We start from the raw sequence: 24,644 nt of genomic DNA on the forward strand, positions 1-24,644 counted from the left end.
AGTCCGTCGTCATGAATTCATGTACAGACATTATTAAACTTCAAAACATTCAGCGGTTATTCAAGGGTTGAAAAAAAACATGATAACAATCAATCGATGCCAAGATACCGTGTCTTTCTATTTAACCATTGGTCCAATTATTTGTTCCTACATTTCCCATAAGGCCTTTGGGCTGCATTACTTAATTTTGACCTCGTCTGACACTGAAGGCTTTCAACTCAAGCGTTTATCTTCCAAATTGATTTGTCCATTGCCGGGTCGTGGGTCGTGCTGGAGCCTATCCCAACAGTCAACGGACGAGAGGCGGGGCACAGCCTGGACAAGTCGCCAGTTCATCGCAGGGCAGCACACATACAGACAATCATTCAAACACACACTCACACCTATGGGCAATTTAGTGTAACCAATTCACCTAATTAGCATATTTTTGGCGATGGGAGGAAGCCGGAAGAACCCACGCAGACACGGGGAGAACATGCAAACTCCGCACTCCTCCTCAGAAATGCCGCAAGTCGGATTCGACCCTGTGACCTTCTTGCTGTTCGGCAACAGCGCTTACACTGCATCAAACATCCTCAAGAATCTGCAGACATTTCACGATTCCATCCACAGCTCGGGTCATTGTTGTTGCCGTTCACATAGCGTTCACATTGATTATGAAAAGAACATTACATTAAAATTACTGAGAAAGTGTCGGTGAAACTTTCTGGAGGGAAAGATTCTGTGGAGGAATCAGACCAAGGGCAAAACCAAGAAACATTTTTGTAGATCTGGATTCAGGAAATTGTTTCATTTTGAGATGTGATTGTATTTTATTCACATTTATTTTCAGAATTTTCCTTATTACCGTAGAAATTAAAACAAAGTTTAAATCAAGATGTTAAAACAATCACATATTTAGGGTGTTGATCTTGATAGTTGAAGAAATGCATTCACAGAAATTCCCATTCATTGTATGGGAAGGTTTACTTTTCACTACTACCGTACTACTACTCCTAGTACTACTACTACTACTACTGTACGTTCGGCTTGTCCCGTCAGGGGTCGCCACAGCAAACCAGCCTTTTCTACTTCACCCTCTTATTTGCACAAGGTTTTCACTAATGGATGCGTATTTTGTATTAGTAATCTGACTCTGGAGTGAAATGTTTAAAGTAGTCTATTACTTTCCATTGAACTTCTGTGAGCCACACATGAATGGAAAAATAGGATTAAATTCTGATATTTGATTTCCCCTTTAGTCTCTGAGAAACTAGGTTTGGTGCATGATAGAATAAAGACCTGGACAGAGTCTCTCTGTCTTCAGTGACAGCCTGTTTGTTGGGCTCTGGTTTTATGTTACACTGAGAAGAGAACATTACTCCCCCCCCCCCCCCCCCAGGCGACTGATGTGGGATAAAAGCTGTGCGTGAGATTTTACCTTCGCCAGCAGAAATGCTCTAAGGATTAAATATGAGAAGCCTTGTCCCCCCCCCCAGGGTAACTTTGACCTCGATGCGAACTCTCATCGCTGCATCATCTGTCACAGGACAGCAGTACTGGACAGAAGCCCTGGAGGAGGACGTGATGTCTGTGACTTTGAAATTGCAAAGATAATTATCATCACATCCTAAAACAGCACTGTAGTTCAGGGAGAGCCCCTGTTTGCCCTCCTGTTTGAGAAAAGCAAAGTTCATGTTTGCCTGATGCACTTTTTATCTGGTTGACCGGTGTTCACAAAGTGATTCTACTCCAGCGTCAACAGCGTGAGACAGGTGCAACGCGGCAGTGTAGCTATCGTATCTATGATTATCAGTCATGTGTACGTCATCGTCTCACCAACTGATGAATGTTTGACGTTACAGTGAAACTCTCCACAGACTTCCATGGAGGACGAGGAGCGGCAACATTTAGGCTGACATTATTATCTTGCCACCAAATGGATTGTTTTTTTAAGACAGATTTCTACATGCAGAGGCACATCTAATATATGTAGTGAAAGACTTCAACTAGACTGCCATGAAATCGGTTCAGATCTTCAAACATCGTAACCGTGGTGACGTTATTGTCAGCTTGCTGACATGCCGAAGTTCCTTTCGTGGAGGGATGATGATGATGATGACTATATTTATTAGATTGAATGTTAGAGCAGTACAAGTATAGTCAAACAGTAGTATGTATTACAGTACAAGTACAGTCAAACATCCTGTCTATGAGGAGCATTTCAAAAAAAGCCCTTGCAGTCTTGGCACATACATTATTTGATCTGTGTCTCTCTGGGTAACGTCTCTGCATTCGCTTATATTTTGATTAGAATCGGCGAAACACTTGCAAACACCCTGCTGGCAATTGAACTGACAGATCATCACAAGCACATCTTTCAAACAGCACCGCCTGAACGGCTTCCATGGGGGGGGGGGGGGGGGGACTATTTATAATTCAGATGTGATTTCACCAACTGGCTGTCAGGGAGCCCCGCGTGTCCTTTTCCAAGTCCTCCTTTTTCACCGGTTTATGTAAAGCAGGGAACGAGGGCATCGTGCTCTTCTTCTCTGTTTGATGGCTCTTTCACTCGGGTAAGGTCAGCCCTTTCTTCGCTCTCCTACATGGTTGTAGTTTGTGATGCGATAAAACCCTTTTGTGCTGCGGTTTTCTTGAAGATATTTGCAAAATAATCCAGAGGTTTAAGAGTTTATGCTGAGTTTCTCAATTTTCTCTCAGCAAACTGGGCTGCAGGTTTCTTCTTTTGAAACAGGTGAACAGAATAATAATTAGGATGGAGGATATCAAACCCCATTCACTTGATTACAGCCGTTGAAGTTTTGTTATTATTACTGCGAGATGTAATATAATGATGATGGAAAGTTTGATATTGTGCACTTTTGTCAAATGTTTGCTTCAGAGAGAGGAGAGCTGGTTGTTGTGCATAGAAAGACCAGAGAAACGCTGCAGAACTGAACGATAAAAATTCTTATTATAAGTAATTAATCAATAGAATGTCAAATATTGGTACTTTTTTGGTGCTTTTAAGGTTATTCATCACATTTTGCGTAATTATCTGTTTGCTCTGCGTTTAAGGACAACAAATACGTCACAGTTTGAAGTGAGTAAACCCAGTACTGTAATACACCTTATCTTACTGAAGCCGATACACTTTCATTTCATGATGTTACTCTTCAAACTTGTTCTCTGCCTCTTGGAATTCAAGCCGCCGGTGACGCCGTAAGCAGCTCATAACAGTGGCAAACAGACACGGAGCCGTTGGTGGTCTCACATTGTGGCCAGAGAACAGATTTGTCCGTGGTTAATTTTAACTTTGACATATCAGAGCATCCAACACCTGTGCTGCAGAGGAAGATGACAGTGAACAGAAACCTTCGTCAAAGGTCATTGAGATGTGATTTGACCACTTCATGCTGTGCAGAGCCTTTGATGCTTGGCTAAAAAATATACAGTGACATCCCTTTAAGATCTACCACACTTAAAAAAAAAAAAAGTGATCTGAATTAGTTGCATTTCTAGGTCTCAATTTGTAGCTGAAATAGTTTGGTGTCCAAATTATCTTTAAACATTAGTGAGCCAGATTGCAAAGAAAACCAGCATGAATTAAATACAATTTGTACTGATTAACCATGAGACTATTAATGAAACCAATGTGATTCATAATTCAGAGGGCAGGTTTCTATAGCCAAGGAGTCATAGGGTCAGTTTAATGAATGGATATTCATGAAGCCTGGAGTGAGCATTGTCCTAAAGAAAGGAGTAAGAGACCATGATCTGATGATCTCTAAAGAACCCTGATGCTATTTTGATGATGCATGGGCTTGGTTGGACTTTGGGTTGGGACTTTACTTGAATTTAATGTGACTTTTTGGCCTTGACTGACTGATCATCGAGTAGTCTTCTAGTTTTCTTCTGATTCTTACATCGCTCATAGAAAATAGGTCAGTGAGATGAGACAGAATGTTATTTTAGTACCGTAAGTGTAGTTCTTTGGTCAAGGCCAAGTTGCCCCCAAGTGGTATTAAGAATGGAATTTGTGTCTGTGATAGGGGCTTTTCGCCTGATAAAAATAGTAACACTGTACTACAAACAACATCTGCTCTAAAGACACAACCTGGAAACTAAAATAGACTTGTGTGTTTGGGATACTAAGAGACCGCATTCAGTTGTTGGTGAACCATCTTTTATTTCAAAGGCACATGCTAATTAATCCAAAGGGGATAACCAGTCTGAGGATCATGACTTGGATACTACTTGGAATAATATTCAAATATTCCTGCTTAAAGTTCCCAGGGGAAAATCATGAGAAACAACAACACCCATCTTCAGTTTTAAATTTTTCAAAATTATATTTTTTGTGTTTTGCAAACCCATTTTCAACTTATTCATACTTCAGAAAACCAAACGTAAACAAACTATATTATCGGATTACAATGAATAAATATAAAGACATAAACTATGCCATTTCTCTTATAATACGAAATTTTAGCTCAGCTTATAATAATGGAAGCCTTTTTGTTTGTTGTTAATAATAATGGAAGCATCATTAAACAGTTTTTTTTTTTTTATGATGGTGAAGTTAGAGTGGACCTATAAAACCATTATTTCCACACGAGAAAGAGCAATAAAAACAGCAGATCCTTTTAAGTTCAGCAGAACATTCTTTATTACTTTATTATTATCTCCAGCGTAAGGACATGTGACCCTTTGTAACCCCGGATATCTACGTTTCACCGCGCGAAGTCTCTTCTCGCGTGATTTAAGCGTAGCTCCCGTGAGCTAGCAGTTGCCATTTGCTCGCACCGTCGCATTTTGATTCTTCCAGGAACATCCATTTTAACGCTGTCGAAAATACCCAGACGTGTCCCCAAATGTACTTAGCGCGGGCGACAAAGTAATTTGAAGTATTTTCTGTAGTGTCTGACGGAGTATACTCGTAAATCGCGCTCGGATGTCCGCTCTTGCTAACTAGCCTACGTTGCTAGCGGTTCGAGCATTACAACCAGGAAGGAGGGACGAAGCGACCAGGCGGCCTGGCCTCGAAGGATCACGCTCAGCCTGTGAAAACGGATAAAAGGTATTTACGGCTTGGTTTAGCGCTGTTGCCTCGCTAATTGTTGAATTTCTTACATCCTTGCTAAAAAAAAAAAGACCGAGTAACGTTATAGATATCTTCGGTCGGTTTTATTGGTCTTCGTATGGACGAACTGCATTGTGTGCGCCGAAGAAGCTACAAATGAAGCAACACCGTTATTTGTTTTAATGGCGTGGTTATTTATACATTGCGTTTAGCAGTTGTGATTATTGGTGCGGTTACCCACCAAAGCAAGCGAATCGATCATAGGATTAAGAGGAGTTTAACTATTTCCTTAACTACGGTAGTCACAGTTTTAGCGGCCTATAATACTAATAATAATGATGATGATGATGATGATCTGATACCCCCCCCCCCCCCCACCACCACCACCACCACCACCACCAAACCTGGTGCTTCAGATTCAGCTTTTAAGGATAAGTCAATTAAATTGCTATCTCGTTGTATATTTTATGGACTGACTTGAATCCAGATAGCTAATGCAAGATTACCACCTTTGGGATTAAACGAATATCTTTCCAGCCGTCTATTTATCTAATCTGTTTAAAGAACACTTTAAACGGGCCAGAATTCATTTCATGCTCAGTTAGAACCAGGTCAGTATAAACTGTTCCAGAGAACATGCTGCTTCTTGGGAAATGACTGTTTGCATGTGTTACATACTCAGATTGCTTGCAGCCTTTGCTGGCCTTCATAATGTTTTTTTTACAGGACGTGTAGCCTTGCAAGTGGCCTCCAGTGATGAAATGGGGGAACTTTAAATCATGCAAGCTTAGTTTCATTTCCTGCTTTGTTTAAATATAAGAGGGAGAGCTCTTATTTTACTTTGTTCTGAAAGTAACTTACTCATGTTTGCTTTTGTTCTGAAATTGTTACCGAGGCGAGGCGGACGTTGTGTAATGCTGCCGTCCGTCCGTTAGCAAGTTCTGGGTGGATTGAGCTGAAATGTTCAATATCTCTGTTGATTATTGACCAATGTTTATGGAATTTGACACGGGTCATGTGGGGCGGGCGTTTCTATCTCCCCACCTAATTTCATCTGGATCAGATCCAGGATGGAGTCGGTAAAAAAAAAAAAAAAATCCTTTAATATCAAAAGCTCCATTTACGGATTCAAAAATCTCTTAAAAACTCTGATTCACTTTGACTTTTCATGGTTGGTGTATAAAGATACCAAGAACAATTTAGAAGCTTTTGATGATAATCCAGATCACCATGTGGACGGTGTAAATCCAATAACGAGGGGGATGAGCTGCTGCTGCAGGTTTGCCCCCCCCCCCAAAAAGTGCTTTTGCACGTTGATATAATCGTTAGTATCCATTTCCAAGGTAGGGAACACTAATGTAACGTTAAATATATTTAGTTTGCAATTAATACACCTTACTGAGAGTGAAATTCACATGTTTTTCTGTATTCCTTTCCAGGATATTTTAGTTGGCCTGAGTGCAAAGATGTCAAAGGCTCCAGCTTCTCCCGGTCATTCCCGCTCCAGGTCAAGGTCCAAGTCCAGATCATACTCCAGATCTCGCTCAAGGAGCAACTCCCGCTCCAGATCCAGGAAACGCCGTTATAGGTAAATCCAATGATGTTCTTCAGAGTCGGACGTTTGGCTACATCCGTCGCTTGATGTGTTCATTGGGGGCTGACAATTCTCTGCAGTAAATATCAAGCAGATGGACACATTAGACTTAATATTCGCTCTTTAAAGGGGACATATTATGGGGGAAAAATATTTTGAAATACTTTTTATTAATCATCTGCAGACACACACAATGAAATTGAGTTTTCACCCTAGAACAACTTGGTGGTTTCGGGTTATTAAACCATCCAGTCAATCCTGCGTAGTTCAGGATTGACAAACAAGAAGAACAGAGTGAATAAAGTTTATTTTTGGTGGTAATGTTCCGGCAAAAATGTTTCCATGTTTGCTAAAAAAAAAAAAGTCACCTCACCGGTTACCATGGTAGCGTGCCCGCTATGAATTTAGTTTTGGTTTAATTTCCAGAGCTTCCAGAACAGAAAAGGGGGACGCTGTCCTGCAGCATCTGTTTGCTACTTTGACCAAAGACTGGCACAGATATTTCATATAAGTGTCTGGAAACTCCATTAACTTGTGGAAAAAGGGTATAACATGCGACCTTTAATGAATGCATTACATTGTTACTACTGATTTTTTTTTTTTTTTACAACATATTTAACAGTCTGTATTAGCAGTAGTAATAGTCTGTATTAATTAGTTATAAACCAGTAATCAGGGGTGCAAAAGTATTTTTATTTTATGAAAGTGCAGACTCGGGATGGATACATTTCAAGCATGCAGGAAATGGCCAGCTCATGTTCCAGTCGTGAGTTTACTTTAGTCATTTGATTATTGAACGGCACTTCTGGGAAGCCTGTATAGCGATGAGCTCTTAAACTGAAGGCGTATATTGAACCGGAGTTTACGACATTTCGTGTCCGATTCTCTCTGTAGGCTGCTTGTTATCTTTCCTTCATGCTAGCAACACTATTAGCGTCAGGCCGTGTTGTAATGAGCAAAGTGAATATTACAAGTTGACGCAATAAATCAGCTGAAAGGTAAAATAGTTGGTCAGGGGTTAGAAATAGTAACTATACACATGTTTTACAGTTTTTTTCACCCCCTTCATTAATTCCAGATCAACACAAACATACCTTGAATTGTCTCCTATTGGTTTATTCAACATTTAATTCTTGGTTTGCATCAGTTTACATGAGAGACGGCGTTTGGTTCAACTCGTCTGCAGTCTTTTTCTGTTGTGTTTGTGGCCTGCAGTTGAAGTTGACAGACGACGTACTATATTTATTACAGACTAGATCGATTCCTCGTTTTGCTGCTCGTGCCGGCTGCCTTGATGTCAGGCGATGCCCGTGAAACCCGTACGGAGCTCAAAGGCTGGTCGTGTTTGTCAGGGCAGGTGCTTTCTTTGTTGAGCATTGCTACACTGCATGTAAATAATTGCGAAAGGTGTCGTGAGCGAGTGCTTTTCCTCCTCCCTCTTTAAACTAGGGTAAGTTGGAGCTCGGGTTTGCACTTTTGTTCGCCTTCTGCTTTAAAGTGGCAGGCTGTCCTGATATTGTATTTCTGCTGTGGTACAGTCTGGGACCGCTCCCTGGAAATGAAAAGGGACAATGGGTAAGCGGACAAACACTACTGGTCTTGCATTTATGGCGTTGAAGTTTTATTCTGTAATTTTAAAAGCCAATGGAGGTTTACTGTTAAAGTGCTCAGTTGATGTCGAATTTCGCTCTGTCTCTCTCTCCCCCTCCTTCCATCTGCGGGTCAGATAACCGAAGCATCACTCCTATCTTTACCGCTTTACCAAGAGAGTCGCAGCTATTTTATTTATCTTTCGTAAAAGCATGTTTGTCTCTCTGAGATCAACAGTCTGGAATTAGTGAGTTTTAACATAATTTTAAATTGTCCGGGTTCACTAAAGTTTTGTGTTTAAGATCAATCTGCGGATTGTTCCAAAAGAAGGCGCAGAAAAGCTTGAATGACTTCTTACCAAGTTCTTTTGGTGCCCTAGGGGGGGTGAAAGTAAATCCTGACTCCTGAATATAGAGCCTGTGAATTCTATTTCTCAGGCTTAAAGGAGGAGATCTGTGAGAAGGGACTTAGCAGATAATGGGCTTTATAAATAACAACATGGCAAAGGCAGAAGGTGTGCTTGTGTGTTTGCAACATGAGTCATTCTAGTTCATGAAGACAAATGTGGTCAAACCTGATTGTCTCTTAAACAATAAAGTCCACAGAGGCCATGGTTCTCCCCAGGAGGGGACGAACACGACACAGGAGGTTATTGAAAGAGGACAAAACAATCTGAATTACGACCCGTTTAAAATCTGTATTTTAATCTTGGACGTATCTATGTCTTATTTTCTGTTTTCTCTTTACTCCCCATGGAGGCTCCAACCCAACCCAACCGTCGCATAAAGGAACTTCAAAATGAAGTTAAACCGGCAAAAGGGGTTCATACAGTCATTCAACGAAATTTAGAGCAGACCCCGGGGAACAAAGGGTTAATACACCAAGACGCTGAAATGCTGCTTAAATGCGTCCGGGTTATTCTTTTGAATAATGGCCTTAAACTTTAATTCTTTATCACAGACCTCTGATTTCTGATGTTGGAATGTTTTTTTTTTTTTTTTTTTTTGCATGCTTGATCCTCAATAACATGTTTTTCTGTCTTTCTCTTTCTCTTTTCTCTCGTCCAGTTCTAGATCTCGTTCCCGCTCTCGTTCCCAGTCTCCGTCCTACAGAAGCTATCCTACCAGGGATTATCAGAACAACAGGGGCGGCTTCAGAGGTTACAACCGAGGTTACCGGCGACCGTACTACTACCGCGGCAGGAACCGCGGCTATTACCAACGTGGCCATTACCAGAACAGGGGAGGAGGCGGGGGCTATGGCTACAAGACCAATTGGCATGGCGGCGGCGGCGGAGGTGGTGGTGGTGGCGGTGGCGGCGGAGGTGGAGGTGGTGGTGGTGGAGGCGGCGGCTGGCATGATCGGCACCACGACCAGGACCACCACTCGCACAGCCCCAGGAGGGGTCGCTCACGCTCGCGCTCACGCACACCTAAGAAGCGCTCGGGCAGCCGGAGCCACTCCCGCTACTCTGACCGCTCCTCTTCAGGGAGATCCCGACGCTCCAAGCGCTCCAGCAACTCCTCGCGCTCCTCCTCTCCACGCCGTCGTGCCAGCAAGGGCAAGCGTGCCGCCAAGGTCGCTAAAGACAAGACGGCAGAAAATGAATCTGAGAAATTGGGCCAGACGTCAGACGGCAGTGCCATCGAGAAGGCGTCCGGAGGCAAATGGATCGACTACGAGCCCAGTCCGAAGCAAACCAGCCCAGACGCCAAGAAAGAAGAGACTTCCAGTAGCCCCGATGACAAGGCGCCGGATGGTGGGGGTGCTCTGTGGAAAACCGTGGGCAGTGTGTCTCCCCATTCAGACAAGAGTCCCTCGCTGTCAGGACAGACGGCGTCCTTCGGCGGCTTTGGGTTCTTCTCCAAAGACGACCCTAAAGCTGGAGATAAGACGGTGATTTCGACTGCCTTCAAAAAGTATGTTGCTCCTCAGGCCTCTTGAATGTTGAATTTCCATGCAGGCTTAGCCTTTGTCAAAGATCCTTGGAAGAGCACAGGTTCAAAGGTCGAACTCGAGCTGTGTCCATCGATGTCGGTGCATCGTCGACCCTTTTCTGTGCACTGTTTAAGGCTAGAATATGGTCATGGGGGGGGGGGGGTTCAAACTGCATCAGTTGTTATTTAAAGGGACTATTTTGTGCACAGTTTCAGCTTAATATTTCCATTTTGCTACCCTGCTTGCAGTCTGTTTGCAAATTCATAATCATAACGGGATTCAGCAGGAAAAAACATTCCCATAAATCCAATTTATTTTGTCTGCATGGCCGATCCCAGTTCGTTTTTTGTAAATTTATATATATATAAATAATTTTGTCTCATTTTGAGGCATTTGCTTTTGAAATACAGCCGCTGGTCACGGGCCTAAAGCCCAGTTTGTCTCCGTTTCAGGTTCCTGGCCGATAAAAACAAAAAGGCTGCTGATAAGGACGCTGGCGAAAAGGATGAGACGGCCACAGAGCGGCAGCGGGAGAAAGGAGGCAAACCCGCAGACTTTCTCAACATCTTGTCTACTTCTTTCAGCGACTCCAAGGAAGACAAGACGGTGCCTTTCTTCGATGCTGGGGAAGAGGAGTTCCTGAAGTCCCACGGGCTGAAGGAGAGGGATGCCGACGAGGACCGCGAGCTCAAAGCCACCCTCACGGCTCGGGATATCTTCGGGAAGTGGGGGGACGAGCCGAGCTACTCGACGTCCTTCTCGTCGGGTAAAGAGAAAAGCCGGAGAAACGTCGAGGAGCCGGAGGCCTTGGAAAACATGGAGGAGATGTACCGAAGCCGCAAGCATGGCTCCAAGAAAGAGGAGAAGTCCAAGAAGAAGGAGAAGAAGGAAAAGGAGCGGCTCAGGAGGAGTCCGTCCCCACCTGCGACCTCCAGAGAGAAGGAGCGCCCGCTGTTCCCCGGAGCGTTCCCTCCTCGCGAGGAGTCGCCTGCTCGGCGCCTGTCTTCAACTCGGGAGGAGTTTGAACTGAAAATGGATTCCTTGGATGAGAAGCCCAGGTATTTGTCGTGTGGCTCATTCGTATATTAGCTCAAATACAAGACGACCCCTCCACCGCCGAAGAGAAGCCAAACAAATCTAGTCATGTCTCGTTGGCGGGTTCTGAAATGTTACGGCAGGTTTTCTTTCAGGCCTCGTTCACTTCACCGCGTTCTCCCGCCTTTCTCTCTCCTTCCAGCTCTTCCATGTCTCGAGATCCGATCACCAAGAAAGAGCCGGAGTTTCGTTCCATTTTCCAGCACATTCAATCGGCGCAGCTCCGGCGCAGCCCGTCCGAGCTGTTCGCTCAGCACATTGTCTCCATTGTGCACTACATTAAAGGTAGAGTCCGCCTGGTTCTGCGCGGTCATCTGAAGACTAAAGCGGGGGCCGTGTCCGTCCAGTTGTGAGCCCCGCTGGGCTTTTCATTTTCTGATGGTCATTAATTTGTCGGTTTTGTGGTTTGTGGAATAATATTGTTTTGTTTTTTTTGTGTGTGTTTTTCTTTTTTTGGTAGCTCAACACTTCCATTCCTCGGACATGACTTTAAGTGAGCGGTTTGCCATGTACCAAAGAAAAGCTGCAGAAGCAGAAATGAGGAAGCCAAGGAAGAGCCCAGAAATCCACAGGTGCCCAAATATGTCATTAAATAAGAAGAATGTAGTTCCATTGTTCTTCTTCTTTGTACGGTCTCTCCGTCGCCACTGCCTACTGACATCAGAGCTTCTCCCGTCTCTTAGGAGAATTGATGTCTCCCCCAGTGCCTTTAAGAGGCGCTCTCAGCTCTTTGAGGATATGGAGGAGACGAGCTACAAGGTGACCAGTCCTTTTTGAAATTTGACCTCTTTGGAGCCAAGAAACTTTGAGATGATCCAAAAGCAGCAGTGTTCAGCTTTGTGCTTTTCTCTTAAAGGATGTATATTTCTAAATCAAAAGAGCCCAATTGTGTTTTGTAAGTGCCAAGCAAGCGCCCCCCCAGCCTATGAGATACGGTTATTGATTGGGTATATACGAACCCAAGCAAAGGCTAAAAGGAAGTGAATTAAGACCCTGAATCCAAGCCTCTCGAGGAACGCTTATCAGTGCCTTTACCTTGTAAGTATTTTTCCTGAAAAGAAAAAAACAAGCCAAGCCTCAGAAACCTGAGATTGTATCTATTTTTAATAAGCGACATGCATGCTGCTTGTTTCCACAAATACTGTATTTTTAGATTGGAAGGCGTAAAGTCGCTTTTTCTTTTTTCACGTGTGGTGTTTAAAGTGTAATGCAATAGCTTCATTTTATTCTAAACACCAGAGAGAACGACCTGCTTATCTAAGTATTGTCTTTATTTATTCGCAGGTATCTGCTTGTGTTTTTAATGTCTACGGATATTTCTGAATCTCTGGGAATATGTCCACTTTATTTATCGCGTCGGTGTCGCACAAGAGCGGCCGCCGTGGCTAACAAGCGCGTATCTCCGCAGGACCCCAGTCAAAGGTTCAAAGGTGACGTGATGGACCTTCGTCTGGATATTGAAAGACGTAAGAGGTTCGCTGGGAAGGAGCGCGACCTCAAGCGCGAAGCGGGGAGGAGCCCGGGAGGCTCCCGGGGGCCGAGCCGGGAGAGGTCCTCTGAGAAATCCGGGAAGCACCACAAGAAATCCAAGTGAGTCCGGTTTGTGGTTTCCGGTAGAAAGAAATGAACGCGCTGCAGCCTTCGTGTGGGAAATGTTGACGTCGCTGTTGCTAGGAGACGTGTTGGAGGATTGGTGATTAGTCACTCTTTGCATGTTTGTGGAATCATCTAAAAACAAAACCGTAGAAAGCTGAACTTCCAGGTGATTTGAGCCTCAAATTAACCTTCCTGATGCATGCCCCACCCCCCACTCCCCCCTTTTAAATGTTTTTTCTCATCAGAGTCTCTACAGGAAACGGTTTTGGCAAATGTCGTTTGTAAAAATGAAACGGTTCCATCGTTGCCGCTTGGCTCGTTCAGCGCTGAAACCCTCTCCTCCTCTTTGTCCTCACAGAAAGGGTAAAAAGAAGCGGGACCGCTCGCCATCCTCCTCCTCCTCTTCCTCTTCTCCGTCCCCTTATCCGCCACCCTTCAGAGGTAAAGAGTACATGGGGGAAGGGATGGAGCAATCAGAGGAGGGCTACTGCCCCCCGCGTTACCCCCCCCGGGACTACGGCGGGCCCTCAGACAGAGGCCCTCCTAGAGATTTCGAGGGCCACACCGGAGAGCGGGGCCGAGGTCGTGGATTTGTAAGTTCCTCTTCTGCTGGATTTGTTTCTCCCATCGATGCGCCGAAGTCTCATCTTGCTAGGAGAGTACTATGATGTACTCGTCATGCATATTCCATGTACTGCCGGATATTTATTAAGGTATTATAAGGATTTACCTCATCGCTAAAACACGTGTTGTTGTTTTTTTGCTTTGGAATGGCTTTATTTTTTCTATTCTCAACATCGGCGAGGAACACGTTCTGAGCTTGGACCACGGTCATGAGCTATGATGCTCTTTTAGCATCTTATGAGCAACGATGCACCTTGAGGGCAAGTTGAAAAGCCGCCTGTTGTTTTGGTGTCAGTTCCCCAGGATGAGGGGGAGAGGCTGGAACAGGGGAAATTATCCTGGGAACAACAACAACAACAACAACAGCAGCAATGGAAACCCTGCCGCCATGAATCCGGCCGTGCGCCCCCCAGAGGAGGAGTGGGACCCTGAGTACACGCCCAAAAGCAGGAAGTATTACCTGGTGAGTCCGTGAAGCTGCTCCATTGTGCTCAGGTGTTACTACTGGGAACCACTTGCACTGATATTCCTTCATACTTAACCCTATATATATATAATAACTTGTACTTTGAATATCACCTGAGTATTTGCGTTAGAAAAAAAATCAACTCTAATTAAGAAACGCCTTCTTGCCCTTTGTTTTGGTTTCACGTTGTTTGTCTTAAATTGCTCCGTTGATTCCCGGGGAGGGATGAGACGAGCGGCAGGAGCGATGGACGGTTGTGTGTGTGTGTGTGTGTGTGTGTGTGTGTGAGAAGGAGTTCTGACTGTCTTCATTGTTGCCCCCCCCCCCCCCCCTTCCAGCACGATGACCGCGACGGTGAGAAAACCTGGATCGACAACCGCGGCAGAGGCCGGGGCTCCTTCCCGGCGCGCCGCGGACGCTTCATCTACCGCAAGGGGGGCAGCAGCCCGAAGTGGACCCACGACATGTTCAAGGGGGACGGGGAGGAGGGAATGGCCGACGAAGGCATAGATGTAGAGCGTAAAGAAGTGAAGAGCTCTAGCGACGCCGCCACCGTGAAGCAGTAGACCGCCAGCATTCACGTGGGAATGTGGGGTGGGGGGGGTGGGGGGGGTTCTCTGTCGTCCTTCCACATTGTCCCTTTGTTTAATGGTTAGTCGCGTAGAGGCTCGGAAAGAAGTGACCTGGATGAAGAGCAGCAGTCGGTCACTCTTGTGCGTGAGCTTTCAGCCGGATTTGTGTGGGGGGGTTTTTTTTGTTTGTTTTTTAACGTGACGGTCTTGTTTAGTCGACTATCAGAAAACGGCTGATCTTCTGAGCGCATGAAAAACAAAATGAATTTGTGCCTTAGAAAATCACAATTTCTGCATCAGCAGTTTGAAGGTACATGAGAGGAATGGCTGACGGAGGTGAAGTTTTGTACCGGTTAATCGACAGAGGTGGGTTTCCCCTTTTTATTGTTAGTTGTTTTCTGTTTAGTTGTGTGATTGGGCATAAATCTTTGATGTTACTGCATGAAACATTTGAATCATTACTCACTTCATGGGACCAATCGGAGCTCCTGATCGTCAAGTTATCACGCGACCCCCCCCCCCCCGAACGAGAGGAGTTCGTCACTTCCAGTGTCTCACTTCCACGTTCACGGAGACGCTCTTGTAGTCGTTGTAGTTTCACCGCCGGTCGCGGTTGTGTTCAGTCGAAAACACGATGGCGTTTGACAGAATTGGACAAACGTAGGTTTCCGTCCTGATTTGTTTTGTAATGAGAAAAGGTTAGTGATTGCAAAAAAATAAATAAAGTACATGGCATTTAAGATTAGCGTAACATTTAGAGAAGAGGGGGAAAAGTGGCAGACATTTAATTTTAAGTCAAACTCAGAAAAGAAGCTGAACAGGAAGAGTAAATCCCCCCCCCCTCCAAAAAAAAAAAGTTTGAAATGGTCATCTTGTATTTTTAAAGGAATCGACGCAAGCGAATAGAGAGAGTTGCTTAAATGTCACGTCTGCATGACCTAAAGAGAACTCCAAGACTTTCCCTTAATCTGAGAATTAGAACTTTTTTTTAATGATTATTATTCTTAAGAACTGTAGATGTTTTCATCCATTCAGGGTGTTTCTGTGAGTGCTTTTTGAGGAACGGACCGTAGAGGCGTTAGAGCTCAGCGGGTTGTGTGATCCTGTCGTCTTTGTTTAGCGTCTCATATCTCGCTGCTGTCTGTGTAGAAACATGAATAGTTGCTGAATTAAAAAAGTAAACTGTTTCTTCTGATCTTATTAAAACCCAGTACATAAAAAGGTGTGGTTGTGTTAACTTTGACCTGGTCTGCGTGTTTCATCAAATTAAAAGGAAATATAAAGCATTATAGAACTAATTAATGTTCTCAATGTTCAGGAATCTGGAAAGGTCATTCATTATCGAGGATTTATGTTGACGAGTGACATAATATATATTTCACCCCCTCCAAAAAAAATAACCTTAATCTGAGCAGAAGCGAAGATGTATTTGTGTTCTCTGTGCAAATTGATTTTGTGTTTTCAGTGAGTAAATTACACTGAATATAGTGTTATATTGAATTTAGTGGCCTGAATAGACGTGGAGGGAACATGTTGGTTCGACATGCATCAGTGAAAACACAAGATCTTTGCGTTTTCATTATTCAAACAGGGCGTCGTAAGGCTTGGGAATGTTGGGATGGATTACCAACCACGGTTGGTATTTGGAAATACCTCCTCTACGTGGCATCTTGGTGCTAAGCGTGAGAATCCAGCGACTTGAATCAAAACCTCTCAATCCTTCTCACTTTGTCTTCACGCTGGAGCACGAGGAAGTCCTTCAGAATCATTCCCACAAAGTACTTCTGCTGTTGAATGTTCCATCATATGTTACATTGCAAATATATTCTAATGAAGATCAGGTGATCCAAATCCAGGGATGTCCTTGTGATTATAAACACCATAAAGTGGTTTCCACTGAACTGCTTGAGAACTTCTCACAAACCTTCAGTCACACCTCCAAAGCTCTGAAGTTGAAATAACTGTCATATCAATCTAAATCATGTTTCAAATAGTTAGTGAAAGGGCAACAAATGTAAACAGTTCAAAATGTGACACTTTAATGAGTTGACACTGGTTCTCAGAATGAAGACGCAGCTGCTTGTTGCTTTTGTGTTGGAACGGGAATCAAGATAAAAAATATAAATTATTGTCTGCTGTAACAGCAGCTGACCGCTAGGTGTCACCGGTGGGGTCTTTATTTAATCCCATCATGCTTTGCGCTTCTCTTTATATCACGTGGTGGCGGACGTCGTGCGTGTTTGCGCTTTCCTGATCACAGCTCCTCCCCAAGTCTGAAGTCCCCTTCTCAGAGAAGTAGAAATAGCCTCATTTTTGCAGCAGTTGTCAGAGGGAAGGATGAATACAGATACAAGACGAAGTAATGATACTGCAGTAACAAGAAGTACTACAAAAATAAACTATACGGACTGTAGTTTGAGATGAAATCTTTAAATAGTTTCAAGGAAGGCGCAAACGCGGAAGTCGCCCACCACCACGTGACACACATAGTAGCGCAAAGCATGATGGGATCTAATTGAAGTTCTCAGCGTTACTATTGTTCTAGCGTTTATATTTAAGATATATTTCCCGGACGGTACCGGAGCTTTCTCCGAACCGGCTGTCTGTAAGCGGCTGTCGTGTTAAACCCGCACCGTGACGCAGAGGCCTCTGCCGGTGAATGACGTCGCCGAGGCCGGCGTGTACAACTCATACTTACCTGGCAGGGGAGATACCATGATCACGAAGGTGGTTCACCCAGGGCGAGGCTCCGCCATTGCACTTCGGGCGGTGCTGACCCCTGCGAATTCCCCAAATGTGGGAATCTCGACTGCATAATTTCTGGTAGTGGGGGACTGCGTTCGCGCTCTCCCCTGATCGAGTGTGGAAAAAAAAATATCTGAAGTGATTTGGTTTCCAATAGGGATGGCGTGTTTGGGTTCTCTGGAAACTCGTGTTACGTCACGCAATACGCATTTAAAGGTATTATACACTACTAAAAGTGCACTGTTAATGTATCACACACACATCTAACATAATACAAACAACTAACCTAGTAATATGTACCTAACAGAGATACATATACTAACATAAACATATAAATACTCAAACGCAACACATAATATTACACCGGTCACATTTAATATAGCAAATATTTAATACACACTAATAATGCAGTACAATCCATTTCCAGGACCGAAGGTTATCGTCGGCATTTCGCCTGCGTTGGTTTATTAGTCTGATTTCTTTCTCCGACCCTTCTCAGGGCACCATCAGGGCACCATGATCCCGATGATGTGACACCGCATAGACAGACAATCTGACCCACCACCAGGCTTCCTCACCCGCACCCTCCTGCGGGTGCGCTAACGCGTGCGCCACCCAGCCTGATGACGTGCAACACCTGCTGCTGTTCGGCTCCTCCGGAGGTTGTGGAGGAGCCGAACCGGATATAACATGCATGGAAACGACAACAGTCAGTCCTGGAGCTTCCCTCGGTGTGCTGAATAAAACACGCCAGCAGTGTTATTCTTTACACCTTATCTTTTGAACTTCATGAACCGTTTTTATTGGGAGCCACAGAAGCCCCCACCCCCTCCTCCAGTGCGCCTTTAACACGTGGAGAGCCTGAAGGAGGGTGAAGCTGTGGGCGGGGTTAAAGTCCACTCAAACCCTGAACCTGGTCGCGCGCGTTCACTTCAGGCAGTGACGCGTGGCAGGTAGACCCGCGGTGCGTTCACCGTGATGGGTGTGTTCAGGTACTCTCCGGTGGATTTAGGGAGATGGGGAGAGCAGACAGCGAGATGGGGCGAGACGTAGGGGAGTATGTGAGAATTAAGAATGAACTTAAGGAAATGGAACAGAGAAAATGTTTGGGAGCAATAGTTAGGAGCAGGGCGAAACATATAATTGAGGGAGAGAGAGCGACAGGGTACTTTTTAGGGATGGAAAGGACGAGACAGAAGAGAAATTACATAGAACAGGTGGAGGGAAAGGAGGGAGGGAAGATAACAGACTTTGTAGGGATAGCTGAAAGGGTTGAGGAATTTTATAAGGAACTATTCAGGAAAGAAGAGACAGATGAGGCAAGCACGGAACAGGTTCTAGAGCAGGTGAAAGGTAGGCTGAGCGAGGAACATAGGGTAATGTGTGAGGGGGAGATAGGGACCGGAGAGATAGAGGCAGCGATAGCAGGACTAGGGAGGAATAAGAGTCCAGGGATAGATGGGATAATAGGGGAATTTTATTCAGAATTTAGGGAGGAATTAGTGCCAGTGCTAGAGAGGTTGTTTAGGAGGATAGAAGAGCAGGGAGAGATGCCAATTAGCATGACGACAGGGTTAGTAACGATCATTCACAAGAAGGGAAGTAGGGATAAGCTGGAAAACTACAGGCCACTTAGTATGCTAAATGGAGATTATAAGATATTAGCGAGGGTATTGGCGCGCAGGATAAAAAGTGTGATAGGGACAGTGGTGGGGAGCACACAGGCTTATAGCATACCGGGCAGGGATATAGCAGACACGATCAGCAGCATCGGGGACACCATAGACTACATGAAGAGGGACAAAGGAGGGATGGTACTGAGTTTAGATCTGAACAAAGCATTTGATAGAGTAGATCACACATATTTGTACAGGGTGCTAGAACGAGTGGGCTTCGGGCATAGGATGATAGGATGGATAAGGAGGATGTATGATAGGGCAGTGAGCTGTGTAAAGATTAACGGTATAGTGACCAGCACGTTCAGGTTAGAGAGGTCAGTTAGGCAGGGGTGCCCGCTATCGGCTCTGCTGTACTCGCTGGCGGCAGAGCCGCTGGCGGCATTGATGCAGCACAACGGTAAGATTAGGGGTGTAGAGCTACCGGGTGGTCAGATTAGTTTATTATATCAGTACGCGGACGACACAACAGTCACAGCGAGGGATACGGAGAGCGTAGTAGAGGTGTTGGAAAGTGTAGAAATGTATGGCAGGGCGTCAGGAGCCAGGGTCAACATAGAAAAGTCAGAAATAATGCAGGTGCGGTAACGCGTGCGCCACCCAGCCTGATGACGTGGAACACCCGCTGCTGTTCGGCTCCTCCGGAGATTGTGGAGGAGCCGAACAGGATATAACATGCATGGAAACGACAACAGTCAGTCCTGGAGCTTTCCTCGGTGTGCTGAATAAAACACGCCAGCAGTGTTATTCTTTACACCTTTTGTGAAGGTTACACCTTATCTTTTGAACTTCATGAACCGTTTTTATTGGGAGCCACAGAAGCCCCCCCCCCCCTCCAGTGCGCCTTTAACACGTGGAGAGCCTGAAGGCGGGTGAAGCTGTGGGCGGGGTTAAAGTCCACTCAAACCCTGAACCTGGTCGCGCCGTTCGCTCCCGGCAGTGACGCGTCGCAGGTAGACCCGCGGTGCGTTCACGGTGATGGGTGTGTTCAGGTACTCTCCGGTGGATTTCCTCCTCACCTGCTTGGGCTTAGCGTTCTTGCTGCTCGACCTCGGGCTGGACGGGTGGGCCGTCGTGGCTCTGTATCGGGAAGGGGCCTTCGCGGGCCTCTGCTTCCTGCTGCTGTTCCTCGCGGGCTCCTCGGTGCTGGTCCAGGCCTTCAGCTGGCTGTGGTACCGCTGCGAGGGCGGCGGGCGGGACACGCCGGTGGTGAAATCCCTGAGCACGGGACAGCTGAGGGCGCTGCACGTGCTGCAGCTGGGCGTCTACCTGAGGTCGCGTAAATATGATCCTCCCGCACCGGAACGCGCGGCCTTCCGTTGCTCTCTCATGCGGGCAGATTTAAAAACAAGGTTGTTGTTGTTTACTTTATATATATATAAAAGACTATTAATTAATTATTTAATACCAGAGATCTCTTTTTTTGAGGGGGACTGACTCGAGTTCCTGGAAGTCCATTCACAGGAAATGCAAAACAAACAGTGAATGACGCGGCTGTGACGTCACATCTGCTGCTAAAATAGCAACTGCAAATATTCTGAATATTATAAGCATGAATAATAAATATCAGATTCATGACGGCCTTATATTTGATGAACTGATTGTGTTGTTCTAAAAGTGCTTCCCGATCATCTCGTGTGACAACCGGCGTTACCATGACGACTCTACTGATGTTATCTCTCTCAGGCACGCCGGCGTGGTGGAGATCGCCGTTCGCAGCTTCCGCGCAGCGTCTCGCGACGTCCACGGGGACGGGGACGGGGACGGGGACGTGGCCGTGTGCCTGAGCCACGACCTCAACCTGCTGCGCCTCGTGGAGGCGTTCTCAGAGAGCGCCCCTCAGCTCGTCCTCATGCTCGCCATCATCCTGCAGCGGGGCCAGCTGGATGCCGTCACAGGTCACGCTCCATGTCTCTTTCACGGGGGCCGAGGCGTTTGTGTAGATTGTCCTTCATCCGGGAAGACGCCCCCTCCCCCCCCCCCCCCCCCAGTCCTATTCTCGGCCTCACACTCCTGGAAAACCTTTAAAGCTCTCGCACCCGCTACAAAAGTAATATCAAGAGGAGGAACGCTAAATTTGAGCGACACATTTATTTAAGCAACATTTTGAATGACACGAGAGGAGGGGAAAAAAAAGAACCTTCGTTCATTCGTTCGTTCGTTCGTTCACTTCCGTTTTTCCGCTTTGGGGGCCACGGGAGTCGCTGGAGCCGATCCCAGCTTGCTGTGGGTGAGAGGCGGGGTACACCTCGGACGTGTCGCCAGCGCATCGCGGGGCCACGCTGAGACAGACAACCATTCACACACTATGGACAATTTTAGTGTAATCAATTCACCTAAATGGCATGTTCTTTGGAGAGGTGGGAGGAAGTCGGAGATCCCGGAGGGAACCCAGGGAGAACATTCAAACTCATCACAGATGGGATTTGAACCCGGTACCTTCTTGCTGTGAAGCGACGGCGCTAACTACCATTATAACAAAATGAAATGCAAACAATCGGTACACAAAAAAATTCAGCTTTTCATTCAGTGTAGCTGTAAATTAGTGTCGGCGCCGTTGCCTCACAGCAAGAAGGTCACAGGTTCAAATCCGACTTGCGGTCTTTCTCCGTATGTTCTCCGTATCTGCGCGGGTTCTCCGGGTTCCTCCCACCTCCAAAAAAACATAGTTTAGGAGAATTGGTTACGCTCAAATGTCCGTGGGTCTGTGTGGCCCTGCGATGAGCTGGCGGCTTGTCCAGGGTGTGCCCCGCCTCTCGCCCGTAGACTGCTGGGAGAGGCTCCAGTCGACCCCACGACCTGGATTTGGGATTAAGCAGTAACGATAATGATGTCTAAACAATTTAAAAAAAACAACTACGGGTAATATTTAATGTTGAATTTGTGTTTAAATGTATCAGCAAAATTAATAAATGTAAATGTTTAATGGACAAACATTAAACTTGATTATTTTTCGTTAAATTTAACGATCCAAGGTTTCGCATGTCCTAAGATTATTCCCCCCCCCCATCCCTCCTTGATGCTTAACAAATTCAGTCTGGACAAAAGAATTCAAATACAAAAGCCAATGTGCGGAGAACTTCAGTACGTCACAAGTAGTACTACGTCGTAGTACATATTTTGATTTTACTCCACATTGGGCAGAATTTTGTTTGTTTTTACTATATGATTATAGTAGTACCGTATTATTAATAAAGGACCCGTTACTTTTAATAATTTAAATCCTGTTAGCCTTTAGTTGTATCTTCTCTGCTGATGACCTCTTCCTCTTCCTCAGTGTTGAAAGCCCTCGGGTCAGCCTCGGCCATCGCCTTCAGTATGACCATGTACCACCGGTCCATGCGCTCCTTCCTTCCCGACAAGGCGAAGCAGAACTTGACGTCGTCGGCGGTCTACTTCCTCTGGAACCTGCTCCTCATCGGCTCCCGCCTCGCCGCCCTGTCCCTTTTCGCCTCCCTGCTCCCCTGCGCCATCGTCCCCCACTTCCTTTGCTCTTGGCTGGTTTTATTCTTCGCCGTCTGGTGGTGCGGGACCGACTTCATGGACAGTTCCTGTGGGGAATGGCTCTACCGAGCCACCGTGGGCCTCTTCTGGTATTTCAACTGGTTCAACGTGGTGGAGGGGCGGACGAGGAACGTGACTCTGCTCTATCACGCGTTAGTACTTGCTGATATTTCCCTCCTGTGCAGTTTGTGGTGCTGGAAGACGATCAGCGCAGAGCAGCCCTACTTTAAAATCTCCCTCTCGCACGCTGTGATCACCGCTGTGGGCGTGGTCGGAGTTTATGTCCTCGGCCTCCTCTTCAAGATGATGTACTACAAGTACTTCCATCCAAACCTCGCCAAAGAGGAGCTGAAAGGAGACGCCGAATTGGAACCTCTGAAGACGGAAATATACGCAGACGAGGTAGACTCTCTTGTGTTCTCGCCGGGGAGCGGAGAAGCTTTACAAAGCGCGTCTCGGAGTCGCGCTTCGGGCGTCCCGGACGTTACGGACCGCTGCTTACCGGTCCAATCGGCACCAGACGTGAAACGCTGTAATAAACGAATGAGGAAGCTGGCAGAGAACTTCTACTCCTGATGAACCGCCGTCCGTCCACGCGTTCGGCGATGTAATTAATATTATTAATGCTATAATTTATGTGTATGAATTACAATATGTGGAGTAAAAATGTTTTTTTTATCGAAGAAATGGATTCAGCATTACTTTAAACTTATTACACAAACACACAAAAATATCACATCTCCCACGTACCTGAGAGGTATTTAGTGGAAATGTTCTGAAATTATTATTTATGTTCCGCGTTTATCAATAATGCACATTAGTATATTTAAATAAAAACGAAACCCAGAAACTTGAGTCTTTTAAAATGTATTTACACTGTATCGAGTGTCTCAGGTACACAGGGAAAACCTTACAGAACAGAGTCCAGGTCCCTCCCAGCTACTGTGGGGGGGGAAGATAGTGATTGTTATTAAATTAGCATTGATTATTATGGTAGTTTAAAGTGTACATGTTCACATTCAGGCTATCTCTACATTACTCTGTGGCCTCACAGGCCCACAAAGATGAGATGAATTACATGAAACAACAACACAGCATTAAAAAAAAAAAGTTTGGCATTAGAAAGAAAGAGGACGTAAAATATAGCCTCCAACATTACGGTGATTTTTACAACAGCCATGTCATGCAGACAAATGAATGATAAAACACTTTCATGTTGCAGAAAGGAAATCAAAGATTGCATATTAGTCTCTGGTGCGTCGGGGCCCGAGGAGGCCGTCCCTGCTGACCTCGGGTAGAACGCCAATGAACAAACGGATGATCGGGATTAAATACGTTACGCGATTGTCTCCAAGCGTCTCACAGCAACGGAAGAAATGCTTTCCAGAGTGGATCAGAGATGGAACACGAAGCCGAAGCTCATGCTCCAGACTCTCAGAGGGGGGGGGGGGGGTCTGAAGCCCTTCACTAAGGTCGTGTTCTTTATACACTGAGGAATCAGCACGGACGTTGTGGATGAGTTTTCAAGACAGTGCAGAAGGTAACAAAAGAAAAGTCTCACAAGCTCTTAAAAAAAAAAAAAAAGGAAGCTAACACTTGGATAAATAGAACACAGTGGTGATAAATGCCCCCCCCCCCCCCCCCATTTCCCTTTGAGAGTTTCCGTACGGATGATGGTTAAAGGCACAATATAAATAGCACTCGACACACAGAGAAGCTGCATTCGTGTAGATAATAAATCCTCTTCGGGCTCAGTGTTGTTCAGTCGTAATCTCACGCAAACGGACGAACGCCGACCCCGTCCTGCTTTTCCTTCCGTCCACCAATGAAAGATCCTTTTTAAATACCGGTTAATGAACAAAGCAGAAACGTATTGCACGCCGTGGAAGGGTCCGGGGGGGGGGGGGGGGGGGGGGGGGAGTCGTAGGAAGCGATGCTACACGGGGGGGCGATCTCGTGTCACCTCCAGCTGATAGATTATTAATCTGCGGCTAAAGCTACATCTGACTCAGCACTTTTATTTGTTGTGCAGTTTATTCATTAATGATAGTTAACATATTTAAATGTCCATTAATCAACCACTGAGTGGATATTTAGATTTTAAAGATGTCCTCTGTGCTCCAGGCAAATTATGAGCATTTAAGTGTTTTTTTCTTTCCTAATTAACATCATTAATTCATGA

General features: G+C 45.5%; 2 protein-coding genes and 1 non-coding gene across 3 annotated transcripts; all 3 read left to right on the forward strand.

Moving 5' to 3' along the window:
* The first annotated feature begins 4,973 nt into the window (after positions 1–4,973).
* On the forward strand, positions 4,974–15,766 carry thrap3b (thyroid hormone receptor associated protein 3b). Its single transcript, XM_068747059.1, has 11 exons — positions 4,974–5,059; positions 6,502–6,650; positions 9,314–10,165; positions 10,637–11,242; positions 11,422–11,564; positions 11,740–11,851; positions 11,963–12,038; positions 12,688–12,869; positions 13,234–13,468; positions 13,795–13,962; positions 14,304–15,766. Exons 2-11 carry the CDS (start codon positions 6,529–6,531, stop codon positions 14,529–14,531), a joined length of 2,724 nt encoding a protein of 907 aa, XP_068603160.1. The 5' UTR covers positions 4,974–5,059; positions 6,502–6,528; the 3' UTR covers positions 14,532–15,766.
* A 1,461-nt stretch (positions 15,767–17,227) lies between these two features.
* On the forward strand, positions 17,228–17,392 carry LOC137903557 (U1 spliceosomal RNA). Its single transcript, XR_011105778.1, has one exon. It is a non-coding gene; the product is annotated as a U1 spliceosomal RNA (small nuclear RNA).
* A 2,544-nt stretch (positions 17,393–19,936) lies between these two features.
* Positions 19,937–23,061, forward strand: LOC137903496 (XK-related protein 8-like). The gene is made up of 3 exons (XM_068747645.1): positions 19,937–20,232; positions 20,645–20,856; positions 22,236–23,061. The coding sequence occupies exons 1-3, from the start codon at positions 19,937–19,939 to the stop codon at positions 23,036–23,038; spliced, it is 1,311 nt and encodes a 436-aa protein (XP_068603746.1). The 3' UTR covers positions 23,039–23,061.
* The last annotated feature ends 1,583 nt before the right edge of the window (positions 23,062–24,644 follow it).

This window comes from Brachionichthys hirsutus, chromosome 13 (genome assembly GCF_040956055.1).
Source record: "Brachionichthys hirsutus isolate HB-005 chromosome 13, CSIRO-AGI_Bhir_v1, whole genome shotgun sequence".
Classification (NCBI taxonomy): Eukaryota; Metazoa; Chordata; class Actinopteri; order Lophiiformes; family Brachionichthyidae; genus Brachionichthys; species Brachionichthys hirsutus.